We start from the raw sequence: 20,763 nt of genomic DNA, 5'->3' as shown, positions 1-20,763 counted from the left end.
GTATGCAAATATGCTTTTGTCTTCAATAAATAGTAAAATTATTTTTAACTAAGAATTACCTTGGCAGCTGTTTGGATACTCTACCCAACCTTGTGGCTCCATGCAGTGGGAGCGCCTCAATACTTGGAGAAATATACCAGCGACAAGGAAGAGTCCTTACATACTTAGGACTCACTGACAATAGCAAGAAAACTGTAGATGATGATGAAAGCAGTTGAAACAATGTTAATTTAGTCCTTTTTTCCCTGCATGCTGGACTGTTCTTACTGGAAGAACTCTAACACTGAGCTATGTCCCTAATCTAACGTTGTTGTTCTCATCGTAAAAATAAAATTACCTCCCATGTACTGTGGGCTGACTTCCTTATTTGTTGCCCTTTTATTGACTCCCTTTGGCTTTTTGTTCTTTTCATACTCAATATCATCTGTTCCAGAGGCTGAACAGCATTAAGCGTGTTTCTTCTGGGAAAGGTTTAAGGCAGGAAAGGACATTATGTACATAAGAGTAGCATGTGAGAGTAGTAGTAGTATACATTCATTCGTATAATGTAGTCAACTACTTATCTCCATTGTCGGCTTGATGGGAGTCACCAGGAAATGACTGTCTTGATAATATTAAGTGAGGTGGCATTCTGGTTATTTTCTGATGCTCTGATAAAATATTCTGACCAAAAATGACTCAGGGAAGGAAGGAAAGGATTAATTGGGTAACATTAACAGGAGCTCAGAAGCAGAAACCATAGACTACTGTTGGCTTGCTTGCTGGCACACTTAGCTTTCTATACAGCCCCAGACCACTGGTCCAGGGAATGGTGCCATCCACAGGGACCTGGACTCTCCTTAACAATCAATTAACGGCCAAGATAATCCCTAACAGACTTGCCATCTATTTGATCTGGGCAATCCTGTCAACTCGATAGTTAAATCTAACTAGGGCACATGAGAAAAGTAACCAATAGTTAACCTGTGTCACGAAAAAAAAAAAAAAAAAAAAAAAAAAAAAAAAAAAAACCAGTTCAGTTTTAACAATTTATGTATAGGGACAACTTGCCTAATTGATTTCCTATGATTACTCTGTAAATCTCATTTGATAAAAGGAATAAAAATGAAACATTAAGAGGAATTAAGTTGTATGTCTACAGAAAATCTGCAGTTACTGTTTTTAGTAATAACTTGAGTTTCATTTATAGTAAGAAGTTACCTAATTCTATAAAATGCACCAGGTTGCCCTCGGGTTAAAATCTTCTAAAAATGTTTGGCTTACAAATTATGGGCATGTTTCTGGAATAAAGATAAGCAAAGGAAAATAAATATTCAACCTCATTCTTTGTGCCAGGCACGGAAACATCTGAAAGCCTTGTTCATTTTATTGATTCAGATAGGGTCTCATGGCCTTGAACCTGCTATGTATATGACGATGACTGAAATTCTGATTCTCCTGCTTCTACTTCCCAAGTGCTAGGACTATAGCTATGTACCCCTGAACCTGGGCTATAAAATGCTGGGGACTGAACCCAGAGCTTTGTGCACAGCAGGCAAGCACTCTGCTACCACAGCCGTCTGTAGTCCTGTTGTACAAGCTCATCTGTCCAGACTCACTGACTTTAACACAGAGATAATTACAACCATGTCCTTAGAACTGATATCCTTTGCAGATGTTCACTAGCTGCGCCACAGACTTTTCTTCTTTGATGATCCTTGGAACAACAGTCATTTTCCTCCCAATTATATAACTCCTGACCTACCAGCAGTGGCTTTAGGTCAATCTTCATTGAGGATCCATCTTCTCTATGACTGATACGATGGAATCAAAAGCACAGGGCTGGGGACAAAAGGGTGCTACGGCTTTACACAATAGGACTACAGGAGAACTGGGGAACAGCAGAAGCCTGAGCCATAGGTAGTGCATCTGATAGCCCCTTCCTGGGACAGATCAGACAGTACTAACTGTTCTCTGTGAACAGGCTGGAGATGCCCCTCCAGGTGGACTAGGGATTCAGGTATGGAAAGGGAAACCATCACCCAAGACTTCTCTGTCTTCTCCTCCTTCATGTTGCAAATAGGATAAAATGGCTGGCTGTAAGATCTGAGTTTGACGCTTGCCTGGTCTACATGGTAAGTTCCAGGGCTATGTAAAGCAATCCTGTCTTTAAAAAGAAAGAAAGAAAGAAATGAAAAGCAGATAAAAATAGATACATGGGGGATCCTCAATGATGATTCTGTCCCTCAACTGGCCCAGCTCTGCCCAATGATCTAACATTCCCTATTCAACTTTCTTTAATCTTCAAGACTATCTGAAGCAGCCTACAATTGTCCTGCTCTCTTGTTAGCCTCTGTGGTTTGGCTCTGCACCTCTGAAACCAAGAGACCCAATACCTAGTCCTATACCCCATCATCCAAGCCTTGCTGCTGACAACTCGGAACAACACAGCTCACCTAAAAAACCCACGGGCTGGGACCCCTATCATGGACTATGGTTTGCCTCTGAGCGGCCTGTCGCTAGTGCTCCAGCACCCCAGTAGTAAGGCAGATGCAGTCTGATACCTGAGTCCTCTTTCCTTCAAAGCCCACATATCCTAATTTGGTTATGGTTCCCTGCTATCTTACCCATCAGACTCTGGAGGAACTCAAGAAGACCACCTTAGAAGAAGAAAGATAAAGGGAAGTGGCTGGTAATGACTACCATATGGCCCAAAGACAAGACACACAGGTCCAAGTTCCCACAGGAGTCCAGGTGGTCCTCTGAGTGATCCATCCAGAGACTCCTGTCATCATTGTTAAAAAAGCAATTTATCATACTTGAGAGGATTTAAGGAAAGTGGAGATCAAATCTTCATTACTATTAGTGAAGGCCATTTGCCAGACAGAAAGTGAACCTCCTATTGTTATTCTCCAGAGAGTACAGGAAAGCAAATTAATGTAACACTGGAGTCGTTGGAGGATGAGGTTCTCCTGAAAGAGAAGTTCTGCCCCAGATAGCCACAGAACTGGTGGCTAAGGGAAGAGCCTGGACCAATCTATCTTAGTGTGTTACAAACAGACCCTGGAAAGGGAGCAGTCAAAAGACAAATGACAATAACCTGCTGGCTGCTAGGACAGCTACCCAAGGAAGGCATCCTGAAGTACCCTGTAGAACATGCTTCCTCTGTGGCCAGCCAGGGTAAGTCTGGAGGGACTGCACATGGGCAGAACTAGGAGAGTTATAACTAATTCCTACCTCAACCCTTTCCCAACTGCCAAGGCAATTATGGGAGGGCAAGATGGCCCTTTTGAAGCAGCTCCCCATCTGAACATGGATGGGCCCTTTGGAGAATCCCCTGTCCTGGGTCCCTAATTCCAGACCAACTTGAGGAGCCCCACATAACTTTGTAAGATGGCACACCATGAACTTCCTAGTGGATAGAGAAACCTGAGACTTCATGCTGCCCTTTTCTCCAGGTCCCCAGTCCCAGAAAATAGCTACTTTCAGGGGCGAATTGGGCCAGCTCTGGAGATGAGTTACATGACCACCAGTCTGTCAATGGAGAAACCTTCTTTCTAAAACTCATTTTTCATTTTGCTTCCTCTGTGGGGCAGAAATATTTTCTCTCAGCGTGAAGTGGGACTTCTTCTGCCTCTGATAGGGAAGCTCTGGTGGAAGACAAAATACACCTTTTAGTAGAGACTAGATGAAGAGACCATAGAGGTCAAGCCACAGTGGCTCGCCAGTTCCGATACATCTCAAAGAGCCTACCAACCGTAAGGACAAAACAACAAACAGCAAAACTCCTTCATAGTCCACTTCTGGGTAAGAGTGAGTACACAAAGGGAGCTGCTGCCCCGAGCTGGGGCCTTGTAAGTTAGGGGTACAAGTAAATGTGGCAGCTGGATAGCTTGAAGGGCTAAGTGTTCAATGTCAATAGCAACAATAACAATGGGTGAGGCCATTGATATCCTTCCAGATACACTGACGGCACTACAACTATGAAACATACAGGCTTTCGGAGCAAACAGGCGGAAAAAGAATGTGCCAAATCTTTACCTGAAGGAGAAGTTCTTGTAGCTGGGCCCGCTTCTGCTTTATCCGCTCTATCCGCCTCTGCTTCTCTATCTTTAAAACATAAGTTATAAAAACAAACTAATTCTTAAATCATTTAAAAAAGACTTATCTTTATTTATGAGTGTTTTACCTCCACATGTATCTGTGCACCACATATGTGCCTGGTTCCTAGTTTCCTTGGAAGCCAGAAGAGGGCACTGGATTCCCTGGAGTTATATATGGTTCTAAGCCACCATGTGGGTGTTAGAAACTTGCTCCTCTACAAGAGCAGCAAGTGCTTTTAGCCTTCAAGCCACCTCTCCAGCCCCCAAATAAAAATTTAAAATAAAGTTGTTTTTTTTTTCATTCTTTGTTGTTGTATTTTGAGACATGGTCTCCCTGTGTAGCTCATACTAGGTTCAAACCCAAGATCCTCTTGCCTACCTTTCTTCATTTCTTCTTCCATACATCAAGTAAACGCCTTTCTTGTATGCTCCAATCATATTTCTTGTTTGCTCCTATCTACTCTTGTCTATACTAGGAGACCCTTTCATAGTTCTACTAACCATCACCACCCTTTGTCTTATTAAAAGCCACGAGAACATCTATCTACGGACACTGCAGTAAGAATAAAGGCTAAGCCCTACTCATTCTTTCTCTTGTGTGCCTCTCTGAGCTCAGACCACATCCAATCCTTCCTTCTCTGTCTCATTTCCCTCCCCCTTTACCACATATTTTTTATTTAAAAGAGTTTTTTTTGAGACAGTGTTACTGTGTAACCCAGACAAGACAGGATCTTGTGATTTTCCTGCCTTCACCTTCCAAGTGCTGGGAGTACAGGTGCAGACTGGTTAGACCCAGCGTTCTAAAAATAGCGTCCTAGTGTTTCCAGATCAGGCCTGCATTGCTTAACATTCAGAAATGAGTGCACCACCTCTCTACAGCCATATGTGTTGGCCACATTTAGCTATACTATAAGCACACTTTCTTGTGCCTGTCTTGGTTCATGAAATAAATGCCCTATCCACCCTGAAACATCTGACAAACTTCTGTTCCTCTCTCCCCTTCGCCAATTCTCCCCTCCCCCCATAGGTACACCTTCTCTCTGCTTTCTCCTTTCAGACAGAATCTAGGGCCTTATTCGTACTTGGTAAGAGCTCTACAGCAGAGTTGTTATCTTGAACTCATATTAAATCACATTTTGGACAACTCTTCTATTTTTCATCTCCTTTATTAAAACAAATGTTTCTTGGAGTCTTGATTTTAGTGTTAAACTTTATCTTTTCTGTGGTTAAGGACATGGTAATGTTAGTAGATTTTACCATATGGGTCTTTAGTATCAGCTTAATGTTAGTGATAATTAAAATGATGTTCAAATTCCACTTAGGAAAAAGAAAAAAAGGGAGACGCTTCTACTTTTAGCCTTTAATGAATGTGTCTTTTTTGTTTCTTGTTATTCACAACAATAATAATAATAATTAAAAATTTTTAGGTTGGGTGGAGTACAAAAGTATTGAGTAAAATCTGAAACCAACTGTAATTATCTCTGAGAGCCACTATTAACTTCAGTTCATATGGTCTTAACAGTAAAATGACAACAAACCAATTTAGAAACAGTGTGACAGGAAACACACTCATGTAATGATGTTTTCTTCAGTGCTTAAAATTAACCAAGCTTTTAAATATTGTTCTAGAATTAGTGAAGGCCACGTGTGACATGCTATCCTGTCACTTACTGACAGTGAGTCAAAGGTAGATTTAACCTCCATAGTTATAGATATTGAATAAGCAACACAGGAAACAAGCCAACAGCTTGAGTTATTGTTTGGATACACAAAGGTTTACTTTGCATCAAAATAATTAGTCAAGTAAGATTATATCTGTTGGATGACCTACCAAAAACTCATTGGCAGATACCTAGATTTAAATTAGAATGAAATAAAGATCCTTTCTAAGAAACAACAAAAATGAAGTCCATTAATTTAACTTTGTTGTTGTTTTTGTGTTGGGTCTTTTTGTTTTGAGACAGGCATATACTCAGTCTAGCCTTGCACCAAATAGCTGAGGTGACATTGACCTCTGACCCTTCTGCTTCGTAAGTGCCTTGGTTAGAGGTGTATGCCATCATCACCTCCATGCCCAAACCACTCACTGACATTTTCTTCCTCAGTTCCAGATTTTGTAAAATAAACTGCAAACTATATCTCCAAAACTCTTCCAATTCAAAATTGTCCACAGTCTTAAAGAAATGATAAAGCAAAGCAAACATGAACAACTAGAAATATTTCTATATAACAGCTACTACCAATAGCACCCTACTTACTTCCAGGTTCTGGCACTCCTGAGCAGAGTTGGTAGGCAGGCCGATCCACTTGATCTCTTTCTTTTCCTTTGAGATTATGTTCATAGCCATTAGCACATTTAGAGCATCATAAACTCTTCGTCTAATGTTCTTCTGATCATAAGCCTGCCAAAAATGTTTTTATTAGGTGATGAATTTTAAAGGTTATCTTTCACATGCTGTTAATATTAATAGTAGTATCTCCCAAGTACTGAAAACATTCTATGCCCAGTGAAAACATCTTCAGAAGTCAATGTGTAATGGAAACACTGGTAAACTTTTAAAAAATATTTTTACTTGTGTATTTGGAGAGGGGCAGTGGACATAAAGCCCAATCTCTTTTTCCATAACATGAGTCCTATGACTTACCTCAGGTCATCAGGCTTGGTAGCAAAATGCCTTTTGCAGCTGAGGTATCTTACAAGTTCTGAAGACACTTTTCATTTATTTGTCTGTTTTTTTTTTTTTTTAAAGGTTGTTCTGAGGGTTAAACCCCAGGCCTCATGCATGCTAATAGAGTGTTCTACCACTGGGTTATATCTCTAGCCCTGAAGACACCTTCAACACAAAATAATCTCAGAAATAAACTATACTACCATAGACGGACAAAAATACTACAGAGATGTTTTTGGGTGGGAGAGAAGTACTAAAAATGGAAGCTTGGAGATATAGAAAACTTAATGATGTGGGTAAATCTCAGCCGCATAAAAAGTTTTCTTAATAAGTACAAGATATATCGAAATTAATATCTATAACAAATGCATACAGGTAAAGTACAGTGCCTGGGTTATTTGGAAGAATCTTATACTTTGAAAACATCAGGGGCTGGGAGACAGCTGAGTAGGTAAAGTGCTTGCTATGCAAGGATGAGAACCTACGTTTGGATCCCATCACCCATGGAAAGCCAACTGCAGCATGCATCTACAGCCCCAATACAAGGGCGGTAAAGACTGTGGACCAAAGGTGTTTACTGGCCTCCTAATCATTAGGAACTTCATGTGAGGATGCCAGGAATGGCACCACACGTCTTTAACACCACCACTTGGGAGGCAGAAGCAAGTGGTGCTCTATTAAGTAAAGAACAGTCTGGCCTACAAGGTGATTTCAGGCCAGTCAGACGTGCAAACTGAAACCCTGTCTATAAACATTAAAGTGCAAAAACAAAAACAAAACCCCTCAAAAACAAACAAAAAACCCAGTAAGGTGACGACTGACAGGGCAGGACACCCAATGTTACCTCCGGCATCTGAACACTCATGCATGAGCCTCCACACCCATGTACATAACACAGACAACATCCATGTGCACAGATACATCAAGGACGAATGTTTTAAAGTCTACAAACTGTGCCTCTTATAGTATGGTTTGTGGACCAGTGTTGACCAGCTGTCTTCAGTCTATGTCCCAAAATAATTCTGTGTTCTCTGCACACTGATTAGTTCAGCTAACTTTTCATTTCTCTTGGTAATAAAACTTTTATTGAATGAATAAATTTATACTGACTGATCTGTATCATGAGGTTCGTGTTGTACACAGGAAGTTCTTAACAACAAAATCAAATCAATTAAATGTGATAATAAAGGATAGTAGGGAACTTTGAGTCCATTAAAATGTAAAATAAAATCTAAATTAATAAAAATTAAATTATGGAACTGAATATAAATATTGCATTCTTGACATTGTAGGCTTCATTTAACATCATTTTGTGGGCAGACTCCTAGGATTCTGAACGTTTCTATTTTTGTTTATTTGATATGGGAGTTGGGGGTGGGCCTTACTATGTAGCCCAAGCTAGCCTTGTGCTCATTATCCTTCGAGCTGGCTTCCTCTCCTAAGTGCCCCAAAATTTACATGACCCCAATATTATATTTTAATAATATCACCAGGCACTGGTGATACACACCTTTAATCTCAGCACTCAGAAGACAAGAGGCAGGTGGATCTCTGAGTTTAAGGCTAGCCTGGTCTACAAAGCGAGTTCCAGGATAGCCAAGACAAGAAGAGATCTTGTCTTGAAAAAGGGATACTGACATGCACCAGCTGGGTAAAGAAAGCATTTCCCATGTGTGCCTTATGACCTGAGTATCATCTCCAGAACTCAGGTAAAGGTAGAAGGAGGGTAGATCTGTACGTGTGTCATGGTATGCATGTGTCCACACACATCACATACACAAACATACAAATAAATAGAGAACTCTCAATTAAAAGATTTCCAAGCTTCCCAGATTCCTCAGATCTATGACACAAACCAATAGGTGCACTAAATCGAGGAATCATAGTCCATGTATAATTCACCATCCACCTACCGAATCAGCTGCCAGGTGGTTACTTGAATTGGTAAACTCAGATACCAGTTCATCCGCTACTTCATTGTATGATGTTGTGCCTTTCCGCTGAACTTTCTCACACACCTTCATTGAAAAATGTCTCAAGCCTTTTCCATTTTTATCCCCTTTTTTGCTTCGTTTACTAGAAGAGAAAAAGATTGATGAAAAAATTCATATTCCATTATACTTAGAGACTTCCTCTACAAAACGATGTTAAAAATAAAACCAGAAGATAATCACTTTGTTTCTCTTTCAAATGAGAAATTTAAATTGAATAGAAAAAATGTTTTCAAATTTAATTTTTATCTTAAGAGTTTAACAATACATAGAATGCTTTTCTATAATGTCATTCATTTAGTAAGCGAGTATTGACAAAACTGCTATATGCCAGTGACTATTAGAAATAAATTTGTGAGAAGCTATAATGCTACCTCCTAGAGATTATGTGTTATCTTTTCTTTGACATTAAAACTATCACTATCTCAATTCTTACTCATTAAAACTTGAGGGGTCAGTTTAGTTCTAATAATATATGAACATCAAGTATATGCATGAACTGTTCTAGGGACCAGAAATATAAAAATTCAGGTGAAATTCTTTCCCTCAGTGAGTCTTAGAGCACAAACACATACATAACAGCACACAGTTTGAAAGGGGGAAGTGCCAGGCCACTGTTCCTCACGATGCTCCGTGGGAAGTGTGAAGATGACAGCTATTCTAACCTACAGGAAGAAGACTTGTGGGGCGAGGCATCAGCACTGAGTAAAGGCCAAAGACAGGGACATGGGAAGGGCTTTAGTCAGGAGAAGCAGCAGAAATACAGCATGGAGAAAACAGATAATCCATGAAATGCTAAAACAAGCAGGGCGGAGTCACTAGTACATCGTGCAAGGTGAGCCATGACACATGAAGACTAGGCTGTGGCTTAACAACAAGGCAAACAAATTTGACTTAATCTCATCATGTTTATCAGCATAATCAAATTTATGTTAATTTACTAACAAATTATTTACATGTTCTGTCTATGTACAAAAAGGCACTAACCATGTTCTTTCAAGAGGACATCTGCCTTCATTTCCCTACATTCCTGTTGTGGCTGTCAACTTGACTGCATCTAGAATGAACTAAAATCAGTTGCATCTGCCTTTTTTGAGACAGGGTTTCTCTGTGTAACAGCTTTGACTGTCCTGGAACTTATTCTGTAGACCAGGCTGGCCTCAGACTCAAGACATCCAACTGTTTCTGCTTCCTAAGTGCTGGGCTTAAAGGTATAAGTGTGCAACCTTGTCTAGCTCCTTTAGATTTTCTTAATCAGACTATTTGAAGCAAAGAGATTCACCTTAATTGTCAGCCACACCTTCTGGTGGCAGCCCAGATAAAGGACTAGGAAGAAGGAAACTCTGCCTTTTGCCTGCTTGTCCTTGTTCTCACTGGCAAGTTCATCTGTCCTATGGCTGAGGCATTTTTTCAATAGTTTTAGATCTAATTCCTTCAGGATATCAACATACACCAAAGACCAGCAGCTCTCCAGGAATCTTCCAGAACTCCATCTCCAGATTGGAAATGCTAAGACATCCAGCCTCGTGGATTGAATAACTATGGGTTTCTTGGCTTTTTCCACTATGAAACAGCCATTGCTGGACTTCCCAGGTCAAACCCTATAAACCAGTGTAAATAGCTTTTTAATGTGTGTGTATTCATTCTAGTAGTTCTGTTCCTTTAGAGAACCTCGACAAATACAATTAGAAAAGAATCATTAATTCTTTTTAATTAATTAATTAATTAATTAAACAGGCACTGCATCTCAAGGGCTACTTTTAAAACGCAGTGAAACTACTAAGTGGTTTTTGAGTTGCACAGTAAGATACTGACCAGGCAGAAATTCCTGTGTTAAAGTGTAAGGTGAATTTATGAATTTATGAAATAGGAGGTGAAAGAAAAGTCATCTAAGAAGCTACTTCAACAGCTGAGGTGATGACCTGGGACTGGGTCAGTGGAAGGGAAGAGGAACAGACAGAACTGCAAAACTTAAAAGGCAAACAGTAGTAACACTAAGCATCTGATTGATACAGAAGAAAGAAACAGAGAAGGAGCTGGTGAGATGGCTCAGTAGACAAAGGGGTTCGTCTCCAAGTCCAATGACCCCAGTTAGACCTGGAACCCAAACAGAGGAAAAGAACTGATTCCATTAAACTGTCTTAACCTACATAGTTATTCAGTGGCACATGCATACCAACACTGATAAACAAACAAAAAAAAAATCAATCAATCAATCAATGTAATTTTGAAAATGTTAGGGCTAGAGAAATGATTCAGCATAAGACCAGAGTTTGGTTTCCAGCATCCACATCAGGTGGTCCACAGGCACCCTAACTTTAGCTCCAGGAGATCCAATGCTCTCTCTGGCCTTTGAGAGCACCTACATATATGTGACAGCACAGCGCACGTGCACACACACACACACACATGCACACACACGCACCACACCACACCAAACCCTCTTTAATTGCTAAGCATGATGCACATACCTATAATACTAACACCGAGAGGCTAAACAAACAAACAAACCCAAAACAAACAAAACCACCAACAATACACCTCCCACAAAAAACTCATTTCATTAAGTAGGAGTTTGTATGTCTGTGTGTGTATGTGTCTAGGACAGCTCAGTAGTCAAGAGCCCTTTTGCTCTTACAGAGGATCCAGTTTGGGTTCTAGCATCTACAGGTAGCTCACACCATCTGTTAACTCCAGCACCAGGAGATCTGATGTCTCCTCATCTCCTGGGCACAGCACACATGTGGTACGTGTATATATTTATACAGACAAAACACTCATGCATAAAAATAAATACATCTAAAAAACTTTTTAGTAGTTTTTTCTTTGTGGGTATGTGTATGAATTCCTGTTTAGCACATACTTACAATACTGATACGTCAGGGTTTATCTATATTTAGTTTTACAAATAATGCCAACTTCCTGAAAATTATTGTAACAATTTGTACTGCCTTCAGTAGCACAGGAGCATTTTAGGTGCTTCATCTTGCAAAAATCAAGTGTCTTTTTTTCCTGGTAGCTATTTGGTAGATACAAAAGAGTACTACATGTAGTTTTTACTTATTTTTTAATTTTTTACTGATTAATGTTGAGAAGTACTTTTTAGTAAGCTTGTTAACTATTTCTATTTGTTGCTGGAATAAGATTCTACTGTTTTTTCTACTTTTTTTTTTTTTCAGTTGAGGAAAGAGTCTCACATTAGCACAGGCTGGCTTATAATTCTCTAAGAGCTGGGGATGTTGTAAAACTCACTGGCAAGGCTTTACTAACAGAACAACCATCATATCAGGTCAACAGACCCTGAGAAGACAACTCATATGCCAACACATTGTAATGCTAATATGGTACCTAGTAGAGTGGCCAGCACGCTATTTTGAACTTAGGCTCATACAGGGCTCTAAGCCAATAGTTCTTCTCTTTTCCCCTCGCTAGTACTGGGAATGGAACTAGGACTAATTAACACCATACAGCATTCCATCACTAAGCCATAACTTTTAAACTGACAGTCCTTAATGCCAGCGGGAACTGACTTCAGAGACAGTTAAATGTGTTTAAGAGAGACCACAGTGCTTCTGTTAGACAATCAGGAAGGAGAACCACTGTTTAAGAAAAGATGACTTCATAACTGAAAAGTGTCTAGAGAAATAATCATTTGCTATGACCTAGAACTACTTAAAAACAAAAACAAAACAAAACAAACTAAAAAAAAAACAAAAAACAAAAAACAAAACCCAACAAGTGTTCAAAAGTTTGGGCAGGTTAGGTACTATGGAGTGTATCTACTCACTGTGGAAGGACAATGTCTTTTCTAAAAGGAGAGGGGGCCTGAATGACTAATGTCACAAGTTATCTACTAAAACTGCAAATAAGTGAATTGAAAACCTCAATGTAGAATAAAATAATAATAGGAAGTAAATAAAGTTTTTTCCACAGCGGAGTATGAAACAAAGTACACTTATACTCACCTTTCTGAAAAATCAGAGTCTACAAATTCTCTAGCTCGTTTTCTATCACTAAAAAGACAAAAAGATAGCTTAAGCACAACACATCAACACAACTCTACTTCTTAAATAATTTATTATAAACTGTCTCACTCTACACTAAATGTACACAAGAGAAAGTTTATTTTTCAATGAGATAAAGACATGACAATATAATAATCCAAACTGGGAATAAGTTGAATGACTGCTTGGGGAGAAAAACATTACAGATTTACAAATTAATTTATCAAAACTGTCTTATTTTTATAGTATATGAATATATGTCTGTCAATTTGTATATGGCATAAAGCACTTGACAGGGATGTTACTGCATTAGCTAATGTATCCTTGAAACAAGGTCATTTTTACTGTTTGTTTGCTCCACAGTCACACAGGCTAGAACTCAAGCTGTGTGTCACTAAGCGTATAAGTCTTCAAGTAATAAAACTTCAAAAGTGGTAGAAATATAAGGTTTGGAGTATTAATATTTTCTTTTCTTCCTTTTGATTTTTATTTACGTGTATGTGTGTGTCTATGCCACATGTATATGGGTGCCCGCAGAGGCTAGAAGGTGGTGTAGGATGTCTTGGAGATTGGTGGTTATAAGCCATCTGATGTAGGTGCTAGGAACCAAACTCTATTCCTTTGCAAGAACAGGTGTTGGTAAGCAGTGAGTCTTGACCTCAGCCTTTGCTTTTCTTTCTTGCCTGCGTATGCTCAGCCCCACCACACTCCACCCCTGTGAGACAAGAATTTCCTGTGTAGCCCAGGCTGCCCTTGAGCTCTTTCACTTTGCCTCTCTGGTCATCTTGCCTCAGCCTCCCCAGTACGGTGATTATTGTAATGTACTCTTGTTAAGTACCTTTAACAAAAGATGGGATGATGAGGTAACACAGGAGAAAGGCTAGCAAAAAGCATTTCATAAACAAAGATGAGAAGGGTTCAATTGTAATGGTGGTAAGTGGTAACAAAAGGGATATTGCCAAGTATTTATTTTTAAAAAAAATCAAGAAGTTTTAACGAAAATGTTAATACATTTGTCCTCTTTTCCTAGTTTCTTTTCTGATTTTTAGGAAAGTTGAAGGAAGACTCATAAGTAAAGCCAACACTTAACACAAACGACTCTTTCCCTATGTGTCAAAACAATACAAAATTCGTTTTTATATCTCCAAGTAGCTGAGCATTATAAGAGCAGTTCTATTTAAGAATTTTAAAGTCAGGGGATCTAGTTATAAGTTAAATTTTTTTTTCTCAGCTGAAATATGGTTGTACTCACTGGATATGGTGGTACCTGCTTATGGGCAACTCCAAGTTAGAGGCAAGCCTGGGCTACATACTGAGCCCAATTATAATTGGCGATTTTAGAGCAATATGTTAGTTCCCAAAGATCTAAACTAGCTGGGTATTGTAGCACATAACTAATCACAATACTCAAGAGGCTGAGGCAGAAGGGTCACTAAGAGTTCAATGTTAGTTGGACTATGTATCAAGTACCAGGTTAGCCAGGGTTATATCCCAAGACTGTCTCAAACAACAAAAACCACTGAACTCCTGGCAACCTGTAATCCCAGCACTCAGAAGATGCAGGCAGTCTGATCAGGACCTCATCTTAAGACGTCCCAAAACAAAATAAATAAGCCTTCATCTCCAAAACCAACCAATAGAACTGGACAACAAAACAAGAGAATACAGGGCTGGGGAAAGGACTCTGAGTGTAAACACTTGCCATGCAAGCCGGAGGACCAGACCCCAGCACATACACAAAAGGTAGGACTTTTCAGTGACCTGCCTGAAATTCCAGTATTTACTCAGGAGGCCAAGTTAGGGGATTATTAGGGTGAAATGGTGAGGTAGATTAGCCAAATCAGCAAGATCTGGCTTCAACACAAAACCTCCCCTCAGGAAATAAAATGGCGAATGTTAGCCTCTAGCCTCCATATGTATATATGCACACACAAGTATATTCACAATACATGTGCTCTCTCGAACAGGAACACATACATCACACACAGAGACACAAGGAGAGGCAGTTCTGTTAAGGGTACACACTGATCTCTTAGGGGACCACAGTTCCTTAGTTTACTGCATCTGCACTGGGAGGATCCCAAGGCACTTGTACCTTAGTCACATATTCCACTCCCTGCATACACACATATACATAATTAAAAATCTTTGGGCTGGTGAGATGACAGATAGAGGCACCTGCTGACAAAATGGAGGAACTGTTTGAGCTCCAGGACTCACACAATTGAAAGAACTCTCAAAGTTCTCTCTAACTTCCACACACACTCCATGGCTATGTGTGCACATTTGTAAAACACACAAATTAAAATGTAATAAAAGGGAGGTAGGAAGGAGACAAGACAGCAAGCTAGTAAGGGGGTGGGAGGTTTAGAAACATAAATTCTGACACTCTTACCTGGGAACCCAGCCAGCAGCCTCAGTTATGTGAGTCTGAGTGACCATTGCTGGTGCAGGGGTATATGGACTCCCAATCAGAACACTTCCTGAATTGGTAATTCTCTGTGGTGTGCTTATAATCTGTAAAGTTGGTAACAAAAAAATTAAATTTAAGTATTCAAGCCTTTGATTCCTGGGGAGGCATTGACAGGAGGATTTCTGTAAGCTTGAGGCTACTACATACAGAGTTCTAGGTCAGCTAGAGCTACATAGTGAGACCCTATCTCAAATAAATAAGCATATATTTTTAAAAGGAAACTTTTTAAGGAAGGAAGGGGGAGCTGGAAAGGGCCGTTAAGAGCACTGACTACTGTTCCAGAGGATCTGAGAGCTGGGGATGGCAGCTCATAACCGTAACTCCAATGCCTAGGGTTCCAATGCCCTCTGCTGATCTCTTCAGGCATCAGGCACACACATGGTGCACAGACACAAATGCAGGTAAAAAAAAAAAAACCCATATGACTGATAAATAGATAGGTAGATAGACAGATAGACAGACAAATAGATAGATAGATAGATAGACAGACAGACAGATAGACAGACAGACAGATAGACAGGATGCTGCTGGCTAACATATGGGAAGTACTGTCAATAGTTCTTCATGATGATCACGAATCACCAGCACCCTAAAACACCAGCACCCTGATTCCTGACATGATGTCACAGTGTAGATTCAAGTGAAGAGCAATTTAGAAGGATTAACCTGGCAACTGACAATTTCTTACCATCAGAAAAATGAAAAGCTTTCTTTGTACATGGTAAGAACTTTGGGAGCTACAGAGATGCGCCTTGGTTGGGAGTGCTTGCTGTGCAACTGTAAGGGCAGGAGTTTGAATCCCATCAAATAACAAGCTAGGTACACCATGGCACCTGTAACCCCAGCTCTGATGGAATTAGGGATAGAGGAATTGTTAGGGCTTCCAGTATAGCTGAAAATATGCAGGCTCCAAGTTCAGGGAGATGCCCTGTCTCATACATTCGAATAGGCAAAGAAAATATAATAAGGTAACTAATGCATGTTTCTGGCCTTCAAGCACACATGTGTGTAACACACTTGTACACAAATTAATTTTTAATCCTAGTTCTTGGGAGGCAGAAGTAGGAGAATCTTAGAAAGTTTGAAGCCAACTAGAGCCACCAAATAAGACACTGTATTGACAGCAAGCAAACAAAACCTCCAAACAGTACCCCTGAGAAAAAGGGAAATTTATGTGACTTAGGATAACAGTGAGTTAGATCTTCAGAGCCCAATATACATGTGGAAACACTATATAACCTGGATAGTTACACAATGCAAAAACTAAGTTCCCTGAAAAAGCCAAACGTACCTTCTGTAGACTGATCTGAACATCAGAATTTCAAGTTAGAATGCCACAAATGGAGAGCCAAAATGATACTAGAGTATCTTTAGTTCCTCTAACAGTCAGCATCAACCTCTGTGTCTGAACATTCCTTTGAGAATATATCAACTTGGCAGACTAGCTTTAACTAATCCAAAAGCTAAGAATATCATCAGATAGCAACTAAGACCTTCAGCAGTTTTTCTCATTTTGTTGTAACCTGTGCCCTTGATGTCCTCAGGAATTAATGTATTGGCTGATGACTATCTTTGTTCTGGGACTAACAAGAATCCATGTAACCACTTCTACAGGGAGCATGTCACTTGAAATAACTTGAATCTATGTTCTCAGCCCATGGGGTAGTTGTATTTGTCTAAAGATAAACTCTCTCATTTCTTTTCAAGTGAGAGTAGTAGTTTGCATTGATCAGTATAATTCCATCTTCATTTTTTTTCCTTCTCTCAACTTTACCTCATACTGGTAAATAAAGTATTTTGGTCACACATGGTGGCATCATCCCAGCACTTGAGACAAAAGAGGATTACCAAAGTTCAAGGTCTGCCTGATCTATCTACATAGTATGTCAAACTATTCTGGGTCACCCAGTGTATCAAAAACTACATACACACACACACACACACACACACACACACACACACACACACACACAGAGGCTGGGATGTAGGTAGAGTGCTTGCCTACCATGCATTAAGTTCTGGGTTTGATCCCTACCAATCCCCAGCAGAGCATATGCTGGATGTGATGTCTCATACCTGCAGTCCTAGTATTTGGAAGGGCAGCTGGAGGATCAGAAATTTAACATCATTCTTGGCTACAAAGGAAGCCTGAGGACAGCCTAGGCCATGAGACCAGCTTAAAATTACACTGTACCAGTGGGTTTAATATCTTTGATTATCGGTGTATATGGATTTTAAAGTATTTGCTTACAGATAATTATTCAACTTTCGATTTCCCTGCTTCTACCTACCAAGTGCTGGTAGGCTACTTACTATGCACCTCAATTTGACCTAATTTTTGAGCTGTTAAGTTAAAAACTTGAAATATATTAATTTAGTATCTCACTAGCATCCACTAACTGCTGGGGACAGCATACCAAGGCAGGAGTAGGTGGGAACAGAGGTGTCTCAGAAGCCTGTAGCAGCTCCTTATAAAAAAGGATAGTGTCTGGAACCCTAAGAAGCAGGAGACACATCCCTTCACGAGACCTACCATCTGAAATAAGGGACTGCCTGCAGTAGACTGGGATGAAGACATTTCAGTAGCCCGCAGCAGCTCTGTCATTCCCACTTCTCCTAACCTTAGCCCCGGACAACGGCTGTATAGATTGCATTTATGCGTGACTGCATTTCAGGTGGCCTTGGTGTGCATAATTATTCTATTATATCTGACTTTCCTATTTCCTTCTCCTTCTGTTCTGGTGGATTCTGTGAAACTCGATATTCCTTGATGTAATGATTCTTAAACAATTAAAAATTGAGGCACAGGGGCTCAGCACAGCACAGTCCTAATGGCCCAGATGCAGGCTGTGTGTTCTCATCTTGGAAACAATGTAATAACTATACATTGGTAGTTCCAGATTAATGTTTGACTTGCAAAGAAAGTTTAAAGAAATTATTAGAAAAAGAAGTAGAAACAAAAAGGAAAGAAAATGAAGTAGAGCCAATATTGGGACCCTGAGAAAGAAAAAAAATATTGAAGTTATGAAATAAGTTTTGCATAACATTTGAGAATGGTTCCTGGATAAGCAAGTATAGAATGCACAAAATTATATACTGGTAAAACTAAGCCAAAGCACTGGAACTCTCAAGAGAGTCATTGTGTGCAATGTGCAGGAACAGAAAGCTAGTGGAACTGCTGAGTTAAGGGTTAACTTGACTCTTTCTGGCCACGGCCTGGCAGTTTTGCCCATGTCATTTATCATTAGAGTGTCACAGGAAAATGCAAGTAGCTGACCTCGGAGCTTTGAGCTCTGAAGTGTAATAAGTCAAAAGTTAAAGTTTAAATAATGATAACTTTGCAATTATTATTATTTTGGCCACAGGCCTGGGAATAGGGCAAGCTTGAAACTTTGGGGAACAACTGTAATTCTTGATTCTTTGTGGGATATAGTTATTCTTTTGAATTTGATTTGACAATGATTATACAATGTCTTTTTTTCTACTTGCTTTGGAGTACCAATAAAAGACTGGAGCAAAAAAAAAAAAAAAGGCAAAAGGCAAGTGGTCATGTGAAGAGCAAGTGAGAAGCAAGTGGAGAGCAAGAGAAGAGCGAGTGAAGAGAGAACCTGAGGTGTGAATGAGGAGAGAACCTGAGGTGAGTGAGGAGAGAACCTGAGGTGTGAGTGAGGAGAGAACCTGAGGTGTGAGTGAGGAGAGAACCTGAGGTGTGAGTGAGGAGAGAACCTGAGGTGAGTGAGGAGAGAACCTGAGGTGTGAGTGAAGAGAGACTGTGAGGTGTCTGTGAATAGTATATGAGTGTATGGGGTGTGTGAGATATGTGTGAGGTGTGTATGAAGAGTGTGTTTGAGTAAAAGGGAACACAGAGGTGTGCAGGAGTATGGGGCTTCGAGAAAAGGACACAGGAGAAAAGTAGGATGTGCAGGAGAATGCAGTGTGTGCAGCCTCAAGCTGTGAGTGAACGAGCAAGAAAGAGCAGAGGGAAGAGAGAGCAACTTTAAGGCTTGAAAAACTGCCTGTCAGTTTGTACCCAAAAAGTAGTCTGTGTTTATTACGTGCCTTCCAGATGTCCCTGCTTCCAGTTGAGAACTCCGATCCTGTGTGGAGGCTGGACCCCGACAACCAACCCTATTAAGAGTGTCATCAAGTAGCACCTGAAACATCTAGTAGAATTTCTCCTGCTAGCCGATGTCCCCATTTTCAATGTATCTGGTGATTATAAATGTTCACAAAATTTCTTCCACGCTGGAACAGGGGGTAATGTAAGTCATGTTACTACGCCATGGTCAGTCATATGTAGAAAGAATCTCTCGTGTACTGTACAGAAGCATCACCTGTCAATAAAAACCTGATGGCCAATGAGCTGAAGCAGGATTAGAAGCTGGGACATCTGACAGAGAGAGATAGAAACTCTGGGAAAGGGTCAAGTGGGGGAGGGTAGCCAAACTGAAAAGAGGTAACTAGCCATGTGGCAGACATAGAATAGATTATATAAGTTACAAGCTCGTCAGAGAAGAAGCCAAAGCTTATGATCTAGGCATTTATTCATAAATAAAAGTCTCAGAGTCATTATTCTGGAAGCAAAGAGGCTGATTAGGAAAGTCCACAGTTACAAATGGCATCTAACGTACAGACTTCTGAGAATCTAGACTTAGAGCCTGAGAAAATCCCTGTGTTTCCACGCACCTCCCGGAGCAGTTTCCTAGCCTGCAAGGCTCTTTGAAGATGAGGCCCATGAGCTAACTCAGCTGGTGGGTACTGCAGCTGAGTTTGGTTTCTCCTCTAACTGGAGCCTCAGAGCATCTCCCAAACACAACAGAGAGCCAATGGAAGGACTGGAAAGCATGCTGCAGAGAGCTGGGCAGCCTATGGGAAAAAATGCAGCCAAATTTGGGCCCACTCGCGAAAAGCCTGCAACAGTTCAGAGTTGGACAGAGAGGAACTGACCAAAGGGGGTGGGACAAGAAGCCAACAGCCGGCAACAAGCTAGCTGAGTGGCTGGGAGACTTGGCAGTCACCAGATACTGACACACGGAAACAGAAAAACTGAAAACTCAATAGGCCTTGTAAGATACTTGGGAAGTCCTTAAGAGAGTTAAGAGATTAAAAAGAAAAGTATCTTCTGTGCTAAAAAATGGAAAATGCAATGACACAATGCATCTGGACCACAACCACACAATGCATCTGGACCACAACCACACAATGCATCTGGACCACAACCACACTATGCATCTGGACTCCATGATTTTGTTTCACTTATCAGCATACAAATAATTATTTTTCAATGACATTTGCAATTTTATATATCCCTTTTTAAAAAAACAAGGGAAAGCAAACCGACAAAAGGACAAGATTAAAATATTAAACACCAGTGTTACCAATTTAAAAAAAAGGATTTTAAAATCCTCTCAGAAAAAGGATCTTTGGAGGAATCCAATCTAAAGCCTACAGCACCACCTTGTGACTAGATTGCAGAACTTTAATACTAGCTCAGAACAATGTCATATAACAAATTATGTGTTTCATTTTGTAGAGTGTGTACAT

The 20,763-nt window shown here is 40.1% G+C and overlaps 1 protein-coding gene across 10 annotated transcripts in view; it reads right to left on the bottom strand.

Moving 5' to 3' along the window:
• Positions 1 to 20,763, bottom strand: part of TFDP2 (transcription factor Dp-2) — a 121,285-nt gene that overhangs the window by 18,724 nt on the left and 81,798 nt on the right. For 5 of the 10 annotated variants that reach the window (XM_080934925.1, XM_080934932.1, XM_080934930.1 and 2 more), the window contains 5 exons: positions 15,142 to 15,263; positions 12,708 to 12,755; positions 8,665 to 8,827; positions 6,341 to 6,484; positions 4,021 to 4,089 (listed from right to left, as the gene is read on the bottom strand). In XM_080934925.1, coding sequence (XP_080791051.1) covers positions 4,021 to 4,089; positions 6,341 to 6,484; positions 8,665 to 8,827; positions 12,708 to 12,755; positions 15,142 to 15,263 — 546 coding nt within the window. The remainder of the gene's footprint in view (positions 1 to 4,020; positions 4,090 to 6,340; positions 6,485 to 8,664; positions 8,828 to 12,707; positions 12,756 to 15,141; positions 15,264 to 20,763) is intronic. The other 5 variants (XM_080934933.1, XM_080934934.1, XM_080934926.1 and 2 more) reach the window with 3 other exon arrangements.

This window comes from Micromys minutus, assembly GCF_963924665.1.
Source record: "Micromys minutus genome assembly, chromosome: 21".
NCBI classification, from domain to species: domain Eukaryota; kingdom Metazoa; phylum Chordata; class Mammalia; order Rodentia; family Muridae; genus Micromys; species Micromys minutus.
This window is presented reverse-complemented; position numbering and strand designations above follow the sequence as displayed.